At 48.1% G+C, this 13,221-nt stretch overlaps 1 protein-coding gene across 7 annotated transcripts in view; it reads right to left on the reverse strand.

Annotated features, from left to right (window-relative positions):
• Positions 1–13,221, reverse strand: part of LOC144729454 (forkhead box protein P1-like) — a 198,892-nt gene that overhangs the window by 99,458 nt on the left and 86,213 nt on the right. For 6 of the 7 annotated variants that reach the window (XM_078609756.1, XM_078609757.1, XM_078609760.1 and 3 more), the window contains one exon: positions 11,420–11,588. In XM_078609756.1, coding sequence (XP_078465882.1) covers positions 11,420–11,575 — 156 coding nt within the window. In that variant the 5' untranslated portion in view covers positions 11,576–11,588. Of the gene's footprint in view, positions 1–11,419; positions 11,589–12,300; positions 12,779–13,221 lie in introns of those variants that run through there. The other variant, XM_078609755.1, reaches the window with a different exon arrangement.

The raw sequence follows: 13,221 nt of genomic DNA on the forward strand, positions 1-13,221 counted from the left end.
CACGCGTGCGTCCACAAACACGGTCAATCTGCAAGAACGTAAACACGTGAACGCACAAACAACGCACAAGACGCTCCACGCAACGTCCCCACTGCCGACGCGGGGGGGTCGAGGACGCATCGATATGAAACGCAGCGCGCGCTCACGCACGTACGCACGATATCGGATAAACAAGGGCGCGCGCGCCGACGTTACTCACTGGACCAAGCTCAACGCGCGGCAGGGTCGATCATCTCCGACCGGTGAGAGACCCGCGTGCGTGCGTGCGTGCGCGCCTCTGAGACACGCGCGCGCCGCGAGAAAGTTTTTCGCCCCAAACAGCGCCAGGATCCGCGACGCGGCCGCAGGAGAGAGGGGAGCGGCAGTCGCAGAGCTTGCAACACAACACACAAACACAGCTGAAGGCGATGACATCACGGCACGGTTGCTGCTTACCTCATTCACAATGTTTATTCATGGCTTATTTTGCGCATGGGGTCTAAAACAGTGGGGGGGGCGGAGGGGGTCGCATGGGCCCAGTGTGTGTGTAGCAGTGGGAGGGGGGTCTTGTAATGATGCCAAACAGCTGGTCTTGGCAGTTATCTGCTTCATTTGTTTGTGCGCGTGCACTTACTTTGCTAAAAAAAAATTTTATAACAACGCGCAGCCCGCAAGCATGCCACCAACTACCCTATCTGAGTCATTTATTTTTTAATATATTTGTTTTATTTCGATGGCAGCAAGCGCTACACATTTTTTTACAGTCATTTCACTCCGCTGCACAAGGGCTTCCTTATCGCGGCACCGCAACCCGCAGGCATTGGCCACGGCTGGGTGTGCACTTTGAAACCGGCTGCATTGTAGACGCATAGGAGCTGTGTAACAATTTTATTTTATCACTCATTATTATTATTATTATTCGCCACGCGCGTGCCAAAACCGTCCACAGTTGCGTTACGATAAAGCGGGCTGAACGATTAATATATATATATTTTTTTGGGAAGATTCTCCCGGGTATAATCCATCTGTGCATTGCGTGCCGAGTTCCGCTGGCTCCGAATTCGAACTATCTTTCTGGCCATCGGGCGTGGATCATTTCAAATCCACCGAGACAATAACAAGAACAAATTGTTGTTGTTCATAAATTATCGCGCTCATTAAATGTTGGGGGAAATTCAGACGCTTGCACGTCATCGTCGGCGCTATCATCGCGGCCGGTGGTGAGCAGCCCCCATGCACAGGTGCCAGGTGGATCGTAAAATTCGCGTGGCATCACGGGACGGTGACGCAGCTCGGGCAGCCATTCATCCAGCAGCGGATCGTTCGCAGCTGACGTTAACAAAGATGAGCTTTGCAATATCAAATCAGATGTCAATGTCTGATTGCGTTGTGAGCATAACAAGTCAATTATCCGCTGCTGGATGAAGACCTCTCCCGAGCTCTCGCCATATCTTACGGTCTTCCGATGCAACAATCTGTCTGGCTTCTGCACACAATCTGATTTCATCGCCCCATCTCTGCAGACAACATCCCTCGAGAACTTTCTCTCCTTTGGCGCTAGCTCCGTCATTAGTCTCGAACACCCTGCGTCATCCCTTCCGGCAACTTGTCGTCCTCAAAGCCCGCTTACGTTTCTTCAATGTCTCAGTAGCAAGATGTTAACTACCTCGTCTGCTATACCGGAGGTCGTTGGTTCTGGACTCTTGACACCTACATATTTGGAGTTTGCATGTTGTCCCCGTGGTCGCGTGGATTTTTTCTCCGGGTCCTCCGGTTTTTCCATCCACATTTAGAAAGATGCCTTAAAGAGTATTTAGCTGCTATAAATTCCCACACGATAAGCCACTTCGTTGAGCTATCATTTGTGGCCAGGTCGCTTCTGAAAAAGATCTATGGAGCTCAGTAGGCCTCGCCTAGTCAAATAAAAAAAATAGTTTTAAATAGTTTTAGTTCAGTGATCTGATCTGTGTGTTGCTCTGTCTCTCAGTGTAATTCAAAGAAAGGACCTCTCCATGCTTCCTGCACACTCTTCAGCTTTTCTTTGTCCATGTTTATTCTAAACATATCGCTATTGGCAATAATAATAATACCTGTCTCTGGATCAGCCAATATTTACACGAGTCGTGTAATGACTCGGCTCCTTTCTGATCTGACGCACTGTCAACAATTCAGGGTTATGATTCCGTAATAAAAACACTTTTTGCCACGTACCATTACGCTTGTATTGTTTCTCAGTTTTCCACATTTTTACGCAGCCTTTGATCGATTGGCCTGAATGTGGCATTTGCATATCATTGCATCATTCAGCAATACATGACTCTTGCGCACATAGCTCTATGCGCGCGCAGTGAGGCAAAGGAATCGATTTCAACCGCTTAATAGACACATCTTCAACTAGTTGTCAGAGGGCGATGGCGCAATCGCCCTCCGACAATATCATCAACCATAACTGACCGGCGGGGTGAAGTATGGTCAAACAACCTCCATGACCTCCACGGTGCGCGGAGGCCATCATCCAGCAGTAAAGTGATAGCGGCCTATCAATATTTAGCTCTTGTTGATATTTGTGTGGTAGGGGCATGCGCTTCGTCCCATTCATTGCAAGCCACGTGAAAGCCATTTCAGGCCACGCACATTTTTCCCGAAGCCACTCCAAAACGCCTCTTGGCATTCCTGCGACCTGCGGGAAGCATTCATTCCCTGAGCTAATGATCTCTCCAGTCTGCTTGACAAGCATGCAGGAAGGGTTTGTTTTCACTCCTGTCTGCATTCGTGTGCGTGCACGAGTGTGCGAATGTGCCCCTCTGAGTGCGCGTCCCGAGTTGGTGGGGGGCGGTCGTGCAGAGGGTTTAGCGCGCTGTGCTACGAACCCAGCGACCCGAATTCGATTCCCTCTCACAGCTACCAACGCCGGTGACGATTATCTTAAACGGTTCTGAGCCCCCCCTAGGTCGACTCAGCCTTAAATGAGTACCTGTTGCGGTGTGTAAACATCAGCACTGAGCGTGGTGCTGGCCACCCCACCCCCTCTCCTGTGCCGTGCCGGCCTTCATAGCCGCTCGCTAACAGCACTTGACCCAACAGTCTGTTAAAGGCAATACTGGGGATCTTAGACTTTATCTTTGCGTGCATCATGGGGTGTGAAACCCAGCAACCAGAGCTTGATTCCTGGCCACAGGTAACATCGGTGGCGAGTAATATCTGAACCGCTCCTGAACCCAGAAGTCAGCTCGGCCATTAAAAAAGTATCTGGTGTAAACATGAGCAAAGGCGGAGACAATCAAACATGGTGTTTGCCATGGCAGCCTTAATAGATACTCTCTTACAGCAACTGCCCCAACAATCTATGTACGCTATTTGGGCTATATGGCGAATCTTTGTGAGCATGCATGTCCATGCATGCTTGTTTGTGTTAGTGAGTGCGTGTGTTCATGTGTGCGCATGCGTGTGCATGTTTGTGTGTGCGTGCCTCTGCCTGTGCATGCATTGCATTATAATTCAAGGAGTCCTAGCCGTGGATAACGACAATGGGAAGCAGTCTGATAAGACATCATTATGATACATCGACATCAATCGATGAATCTCAAATCTACCCTCTCATCTTACTATATTCAGATGCGCTTCTGCGGCCGTCTGAAACGCTCTTCCTTCCAATATTAGGAAGCCACTGGAGCTATGCACTGTTAAATCTCGATTGAAAACTCTTTTCTTTAGAACGGCAACTCCGATCAGCACGGCCGGCTACATATGAAATAAGTTTATCATACATACACTCTCCGCTAGCTTAACCGAGGCTCAATGTGGAAGCCCCTGGTCAGCCTTCGCTCATCCTCCTCTTCGGCTCCCCATAGTCTGTCTGTCCCTTCTCCCAGCCATCGGTGCTGCCGACTCCCTGCCCCCCCCATCCAAGTCCAGACTGAAGTCCCTTTTTTTAACCTCCCGACTGATAGGCCTCGTCCTCTTATCTATTTCTGTAAAAGGGAAATTTGTGAATGTGTGTCTGTTCAAAATGTTTAGCGTACTTCCCAACATGCAACAAACTTTAAATTTGCCATGTGGGTACTTTCCAGATTGTACACCGTGCAAAAATTAAAAAAATACACTTTTGTATATTTTGGGGGCGGGGGGCGAAATAATGCATATATTTTGCACGGCAAGTGAGCTGCGACGTCACATCTGTCATGTGACCCGTATGCGGAAGCGTAACGCAGTGTGCCTGCTCATGTCACGCACCCCCCCAAACTCTCCTCGGGTAAAGTGAAATACAAATGTGTTGCAGGTCTAAGGCGTTCTTCGCGCAGCATTGCTTTATTATTTTAGTCGTTTACTGCCGTACGCACCCTGAAAGTTGTGTGTCTGCTGCAAGCGCGTGTTTGTGTACCTATGGACGCGCGCACGTTTGTGTGTGGGGGGAGCGGTAGTGTAGTGGTTAGCGCGCTGCACTACGAACCCGGTGACCCGAGTTCGATTCCCGCTCACGGCCACCACCGGTGACTCAGCGTCAAACGAGTAACTGGTGTGGTGTGTGAACATGACCACTGGGGAGACAAAGGCGGCCGGGCGTGGTCAATCCAAGTCCCGGGCGAAGCCGGGTAGTAAAGCTAGTAATCTATAAAACAAAGACGCCGGCTGTTTCTGTACAGCATCTCGAAGACGCTGCGGTGGTGGCATTTAGACACGCTGTGTAAATCTGACTCGCATTGTGAAATGCGTTGCATCGGATTCGGAGATTAACGCGGGGGGCGGGGGGGGGAAAACAAACAGGCTTAGCAGCTGTAGACAGATGTCACACGTACGGGAACCAGCGGCCCTGCACATCAACCATGGGGGAGGGGGTGGTGGGGTCGTGTGAGGACATCGACTCACTTCAGGTAGTGTTGGCCAAATTGAGCGGAAAGCCAGCGAGCGCGTTTAACCCCGTCCCGAGACGTCTGCAAGTTGCACCGCTGAATCTCGGAAACGCACAAGCGGTTTCCGTGAATTTTATTTAGAGAGGCGTAGCGCCGTTCTTTTTAAAGACTCACCGCAGAGAACCGTAGCGACACGACCGCCGCACTCTATGATAGCAGGCGGCAAACTGTGCCACATGCCCTCCCGCATTGCCTTGTAGCAGCCTCGGTACACCTCCCAACCTGAAGACGTACTGATGAAGTTATTTTTGTTTCGTTTTTTCCCTCCCCGATGATGTACGTGTAATCAGAATATGGGGGATGCAGGCGGGATGCTACGGGGGGTAGTGGTTACCGCACTGCGCTACAAAGCTGTTGACCTGAGTTGGACTCCCAGCCACACGCGTTAGATTCCTCGTCACAGATAATGCCATCGGCAGGTGATATCCTAACCGGTCCGTTCAACTCCCCACCAACCCGCACTGACCAGCAAGGTGAAGTATGGTCAAACAGCCCCACCCCCCACATGGCTGACATGGCATGGAAATGTCTCCATCCACCAGTAGAGTGACAACGGGCTATAAATTATTTTTTTAAGTTATGTTATGCTACCTGTGCAAAATATCTTCATCTATACGTGCGCTGATTCTGAAGAATAAAACGTAACAAAACAAAGAACGCAAGTGCACGTGCACAATTTCAGTAATTTCATTGCAAGGACATGGTGAGCAACTTGGCAGTTTCAGACTTATGAAAAAAAACTACTAAAGCTATATTTATTTTACCAGGTAAGGTCCCACTTAGCTCTGCAGCTCTTGTTCAGGAGCAACCTTGGCCACAAATGATAGCTCAACGAAGTGGCTTATCATCACGCGGAAATGTATAAGCAGCCAAACACTCTAAACGCGTGTTTGTAAATGTGGTGGGAAAAACCGGAGGATCTGGAGAAAAATCCACACGACCACAGGGAGAACATGCAAACTCCAACTATACAGGCGTCGGGATCGAACCCACGACCTCCTGTATACCAGGCGAGGTAGTTAACAACTTGCTACTGAGGCACCTCCAACCTTATTGAGCAACTTAACTTTCCAATGCGTCACTAGTCAGAGGAAACACTTTTCCAGCAGTTCCACAACAGCCTCGCAGCCAAAAATTAACCAAACATTTCGAATCATCAACACGGGGTATCATTGTGAAGCTATTAATATGGAATAAGCCGGTGGTTTGATAGATTACACAAAACCGAATGCACCCACCCTATCCCCCCCAACGTGGATGAAGAAAGTAAGTTCGTTTTCGCACGTCCAACACCGTGGGAATGTTACGAGCATTCCCTCCCTTATCAAGAAAGACGGACAAATCATATTATTCTGAAATGCAGTTGTAAGAGTGGTTGACATACTTTATTTTAAAAAAGCCACGTCACAATGAAACGGATTGATTAAATCTTTCAAATGTTTGAAAAGTACGTCCAAAATTGTGGAACCGTCCACGTGTAGACACGTGCGCATGTGTGTGCGTGGCGAACGGCTACGAACTGCCACGCGTACACACAAATGCGTGTGTGCGTGCGCAGAAGGAATCTCGCAGCGCTTTGACGAGTAACAGTAAAAGCCGAGATGCCGCACGAGTTTTACGGGGGAGCCCAGACCCATTGGCAAGTTTGGCGAACGTCACGAGCGACGGCGACGATTCGCGCGTCTTGGGAAATAGGCCTCAAGGAAAACGCAGCGGTGCCGACGACTTTCCGAGCCCAAGCTGAGCGGGGCAGAAAACGCTGGCAAAGTATTATGACTTTTGCATATTTAACCTTTTAGTCGGCTTTTCAATGCGTGCATCCATACTTTTGTTTTTTTTATTGCCCTTCATTTTGTTTATTAAACGGATTTGTCTTCTTGGTTCTTTCGGTAAAGTCACGTAGTAGGGAAGTAATAAAATAATAAAAATAATTATTTTATTTTATTATGTTTTCTTTTTATTATTGTATTACTTCCCTACTACGTGACTTTACCGAAAGAACCAAGAAGATGAATCCCTGCAGTCACGAAAGCTTTAAATCGAAATTTAAAAGGATTTAAGCAAGTTGTTTTCAACCCTTTGGACTTTCGGGGGTGGGGGTAGTGGGAGGGGTGAAGGTTGAAAGGGGGATGGAGGCTGCGGCATGAACACCGTGCAGGAGAAAACGGACGTGCGCGAGTAATGCCAGCACCATGCAGTGGCAAAAAAAATAACACGAATACGCAACATAAAACAAACGCTTCCTTAGCACCGTGTTGACTAGAGACGTGGACATGTGATCTCGCTGTGCATTGTCGTCTGAGTTACCTTAGGGAGGAGATGAGGTGAGGGGGACGGAAGGGAGGGTGGTGGAGGGTTGAAAGGGGGCGATACAAGTGGCCTCATTTATATAAACTATAATAAACTAGAAACTATTTTTTTTATTTTACCAGGTAAGGCCCACTGCGCTTCATGGCTCTTTTGCAAAAGCGTCCTGGCTATCACAAATGATAGCTCAACGACGTGGCTTATCACCACGTGTAAATGTATAGCAGTTGAATACTCAAAACGCGAGACGTTGATTCGAAATGTGGGGGGGAAACCGGAGGGCCCGGAGAATAACCCACACGACCACGGCGAGAACATATTAAAGTGCATCCCTTTTCATTTCAAACTAAACGTTGTTTCGTAGAACAACAAGTCCGCACTCTCGCACCCTTAGGCATCGTGAAAACGAGCACCAGAATGAGTAACAACACGAATAAAATACAAGTTGCACAGATAAATACCAGAGAAATTAAACGGCCGTCACATGTGTGCCCATCACAGAGCAGAGGCTCAAGAGCAAACGCATTTTTCCCACCTTTGTCCGTCTGCCAGAAAAACAACAGAGTTCAAAGCGTTAAAAATAAGGTCGTAAAAAACCTCGATATCAGACTTCACCCAACACCATCTTTGCAGCAGATGCAGCGTGTAGGAACACGTGCGCGCTTTAAGCCGGCCACAGAGATATTTACACCCCAACCTATGGGCGGTGGCAGCGGCGAGGTCTGGGCTATTCCAGCACGGCAGGGACAAAGGACAAACAACACACTGCAGTAACCTCTAGCAGGCCTCTTGGGTAAGTGCTGTTTGCGAGCACCTATTAAAGGCAGCGTGGTGCACGAGGCGATGGCGTGGTCGACACCCCACGCCGGGTCATCTCTGTCTTCTCCCCCAGTACTCGTTTTCTTAAGCGCTTCACCAGGAACTCCTTGAAGGCTGAGTCTACATAGGCTAGGCCCAGGACCAGCACAGCTCTCAGCCACCGATGTTAGTTCTATCTAGGAATGGAACTCAGGTCACCGGGTTTGTTATCAGTGCGCTAACCACTACGCCACTGCTCCCCATGCGCACACAAAGATAAAAGATCCCCCGTATAGCCTTAACAGACTGTAGGGGCAAGTGCTGTGAGCGAGCACCTATGATGGCCGGAACGGTACACGAGGGGGTGGGTGGCCAGCACCACGCCCGACCGCCTTTGTCTCCCCAGTGGCGATGTTTACACACCGCACCAGGCACTCATTTGAGGCTGAGTCGACCTAGGGGAGGCCCATGACCGGTTCAGATAATCGTCACAGGTGTTGGCCGTGAGCGGGAATCGAACCCAGGTCGCCGGGTTCATAGCGCAGCGCGCTAACCGCACACACACACACAGCCGCACACACACACACACAGCCACACACACACACACAGCCACACACACACAAATGTTGGTGTTCAATGTTTCAGCGTCAGTCAAGTTTCGATGAACATCAGATTTCCGCCTCTGTTGACAATGTGTTTGGCGTTACGGTGATGCACGCTTGTAAGCCAGCCACTGTAAGAGGAGGGGGGGTTGGCGAATCTTGAAGAGATAGAGCTGTTGTGTCTGAAAGGCCCATCCTGCAGCAGCTACAACTCACCTGTAGGAAGCAGGATAGCAAGTAGGTTGTCCCAGCATCTCAGAGTGCCTTACATGAGCCATGACCGTTACATTGCCGAGGGCTTTCCATGAAGCCACCACCATCTCGTCTCAATCATTGCAATGCTTGGCTGTCGTTTTTTTATTTTCCACTTTTTGTATTTTTGTTAGCCGAGGGGACTCCCTGATGACAGCTGTCCCTGCGCAGACACGTTGTCGTACCAAGACGACGCCGATAGGACATTCGGCATAGAGCTGGCTGAGAATCGGGCAGCCCAGGGTTCGAACCGAGGTCTCCGTGGTGCTCGCTCGATGCTCTAAAGTGGCATAACATTTGCATAACATCGAGACAGCCGACCTCGTACAAATTATGTTTACGTCTCTGTCGTTTTGATGTAAAACGTCATAAAAAATGGTATTTAAAATAATTTAACGTGTTTAATATCTGGAAATGTTAAACGATGCACCTGCAGAGAATAAAGTTTATTTAACTGGTCTGGAAAATAAACGTTGGTGTTGCAGGGTTACGAGAGATTCACGCTTCACTCGCAATACTTTTACGATTGTTTGCAGCAACATCATATACATCAACAAAGCAACTCTACCTATGCTTACCCAATGCACATCGGTTAATTATAACGAACCGACAGACGATCATAACTTACAACCCTTTGTTGATCCACTGCTGGATGGAGCTGTCCCCACGCTTTGTCATTCATTTTGTTTCCTTGGGGAGGCCTTTTGACTTGCATCCCACTGGGATTTTTGCACACAGTGTTGGTGTACGGTGCTTTTTCTGCAATATTTTGCTGTCTTTTATTGGATTTTCTGTTTGCACTCAGTCACATATTCACTTTAAGATGTTTTTTGTTCATGTTTTTGTTTTTTTTTGTTGCGGTTGCACCCGATTCAAGAGCCGAATGGCTCACAGGGCTATACTAATAAATGAACTTGAACTTGAGCCTTCAACCAGCAGTCGACTGATTGTGGCATATGACGATGATGGAAGTGCGGTGAGTGGAGGTGTCGTTAGGATGTGGAATGTTCTCGCAACCACATCTCTCGTTTGATTCTCAAGTGAACCATACACCTCGTCATTTTCACTTGCTCGCGTGGAAAGGACGCTTTAGCGGATTTACAATTACGAGGGTTTTTTTGCTTTCAATATGTGCCGCTGATTTCATGAAAGCGATTTAGAAAATCAATAGGGATGAGTAAAAAATTTATGTTTGTCCAGAAAAAACTAATTCTACTCACGAACAGGATAAAAAAAATCTACATGTAATATCGCGTTAAACAAATGTGTTTAGTAAGTACTGAGAATGATTTTTACGTCAAAATAAGATACACTTTAAAGATTCTGTCCGTTCGTAGACAGCTAATATTAGGATGTTACTGTAAAAAAAAGTGCAATTCACAGCACACGAGGCCAGTAGTGGCTATTACAACAAAACAATTCCATTTTAGGAAATGGTAAATCACTCAACTTACACAATCCCATTTGAATACGAATAAGCCGATGTATTTGTCCAGCTTCTCAATGGAGACGGAGTGGGTGCATCACCGGCATACTCGTTGAAATATCCATTATTATCTATTTTTTTTATGTTTTTGAAGTTTAAGAATAAAATGGCACAAGATGGCCTGGCGGCTCAGAGATCAGAGAGCTGAGCTGGTACCACTGACATCCTGACTTTCGATTTAAAGCTTTCGTGACTGCAGGGATTCATATTCTTGGTTCTTTCGGTAAAGTCACGTAGAAGGGACTTTACCGAAAGAACCAAGAATATGAATCCTGAGTTTCATTAAGCCAGGTTCTCGAGTGTAGCGAGTTGGCCTTGGCCCGGTCACCAATGAACAATACAAAAACATGACATTACATTTGGTTCTGCACTTAACTTGGGTAATTTCCAGCTCTGAGAATTTAAAATATCGCTTTTGACTTGGTGGGGTGGGTGGGACAGTGCCGCCCTCGACTGTGTGGACCAGAGGTCACTTCAAGGGATCTCAGCGGTAGTTCTGTGAAGTCTACTTCAGTGGTTCGTTCTCTAACACAGGAGGGATGCACGGCTCTGAATGGATGATCTGTCTCATGACAGATAATCCATTCAAAAGAGGTCAAGTAAACTGTAAATAAGGATATTCCCGAACATGAGTTTAACTTTCGTAACGGTTTTCAACATTCTGTTGTGATACGTTCCAAGCCGCAAAAGGAGATGGCATCACACGAAACGTGACAAGTGACATTGTAAGTTGATATGATACATTATGATGTCATTAGTGGGGGTGGAGAGGTGTGTGTAACTCAGAAATCTGACATTACATGTAATGAAATCATCGCCATGGCCGCCAAAGGTAACGCTTATCCTTGTCGGCCATTTTTTCTATCACCAAGGTTTTGGGCAATCTTTCAACAAACTTGTTCGGCATTCTCTAGGACAAGTCACCAATAACACAACTTTACAAGAACACATTGTTCACATTGGATAACCTTTCCCATTACAGAGAGTTGGTGATACGGACAGACGGACAGAGCTGGAAAGTGTTCAACAGAATTGAATTGGCACCTGTGCGGGCCCTGCGTGCCCCCACTGGTCCCCAGTCTCACCTGTTGCTGGAGGTGCAAGAGGTCAGCCGCGCTAACTTCCCCTGACGACGGTTGCCCCTCTCCTCCGCCGCCCTCCGATTGGCCGCTCCGCCCGTTGGCTCGCGCCTGATTGGCCGCACTGTTGCCTAGCGACTCAGCACCCCCCGAGTCCTGCATCGCAAACCACCGTCTGGAAGGCACACGCGGCCACCGGAGGGGTTAAGGGGCCGTCCATAAATGACGTCACGCGATTTTTGACCCCCTCGTCACACGGCGTCACAAAAAGTCAGACCCCCCCTCAAATATGACGTCACAAAGCTCTGCCCCCTCCGCCCCCAAAAATAAAACATGCTTCAAATCGCTTTCAACTATTGTCATTGTAGTGTGTATTTAATGTGGCGCTGCACTCTGATGTTGTAGGAGAAAACATTGATTTAAAAGTCTATTTAATTTAGTAGAACGTGTTGTCTATATTTATTTAAAGTTGCGCATTTTGGTGTGATGTCACATTTCTCAAACCCGCCCTCCCCATGTCACACATCGTCACAAATGTCTGACCCCCCCCCCCCCCCCGTAGGTGTGTAACGTCATTTATAGACGGCCCCTGAATAGGTGCTCGCTAACAACAGTAGCCCGTGGGCGATCTGTCATATCTGGGGGCCACTGTCTTCACTCAGGGTGGTACACACACTGCTTGCTGCTCCACCTCAACACAAGTGAACTATTCTCCACAACGCACCCCAAACCTGTGCCCGGTGTCAATAAAGTTATACACACGCACACACACAAACCCTGACCGGACTAGAAGATGCACCCCTAACTACTGAGTTGATATACACAGTGGGGGGGGGGGGGAGATGTAAATCTTACAATCCATAGAATAGGGAAAATAATGCTCTTACTGCCACACAGCAGTGCAAGTCCCTCAGCAGTTGTCAATTCCCATTCTTTGGCAACGCGTGCATGAATTTTCTTCCTCGCGCAACACTCGGATGAAGCTGAATGGAACGTAAAAAAACGCACGCACGCACACAGTATGTACCAATGTCTTTATTTATAGCGAAGGTGACACCCCTTGGCCAAATCCGATCAATCAAGCCCCTGAACTTCGCCGCCGAGTGAAAGCCTCACTGAGATTCGTTTGTTCCTGTCCAGAGGGGGGGGGGGGTGCTTTTAAGGTGACGTTTCGCGAAGGGGGAGAGACTGGCTTTTACGTTTTGTAGCCGAAAGACACCCAGAGACATCGCCTCGATGACAGCCGAGAGAAAAACCCAAGAAAGAATGAGTGATAGTGCATCATCGTCAAAGTGCATTAAAGACACACACAAACCGAGCGCGTTCCACACACGGTAAAGGCGAACCCCTGCAATCGCTTGTTCACACTACTACTGGGGGAAGGGCGTCCACCAAAGCTCTATGAGAGCCCCCCCCCCCCACCCGGCTGGAGGAATTTTGGCCTACTCTTCCACGCTGGCCAGACGTCTTGGAAGAGGTGGGGAGCCAGCGACACTTTAGCCCAGCGCACGCGACCTGCCCATCGACCAGCCTGTGGTTCATCTTCTTGGTTCTTTCGGTAAAGTCACGTAGAAGGGAAATAATAAAATAATAAAAATAAAACTCGATAAAATAATTCTCACGACGTTTCGGCCACAACGCAATCGGCAGCCGTCCTCAGGTGAAGAACAGGTCTGTCGGAAAGACAGCGTCTGAATGAAACGTCGTGAGAATTATTTTAGTATGTTTTATTTTTATTATTTTATTATTTCCCTTCTACGTGACTTTACCGAAAGAACCAAGAAGATGAATCCCTGCAGTCACGAAAG

The sequence above is a fragment of the Lampetra planeri genome, chromosome 32, assembly GCF_965212315.1.
Source record: "Lampetra planeri chromosome 32, kcLamPlan1.2.h2, whole genome shotgun sequence".
NCBI lineage: Eukaryota > Metazoa > Chordata > Hyperoartia > Petromyzontiformes > Petromyzontidae > Lampetra > Lampetra planeri.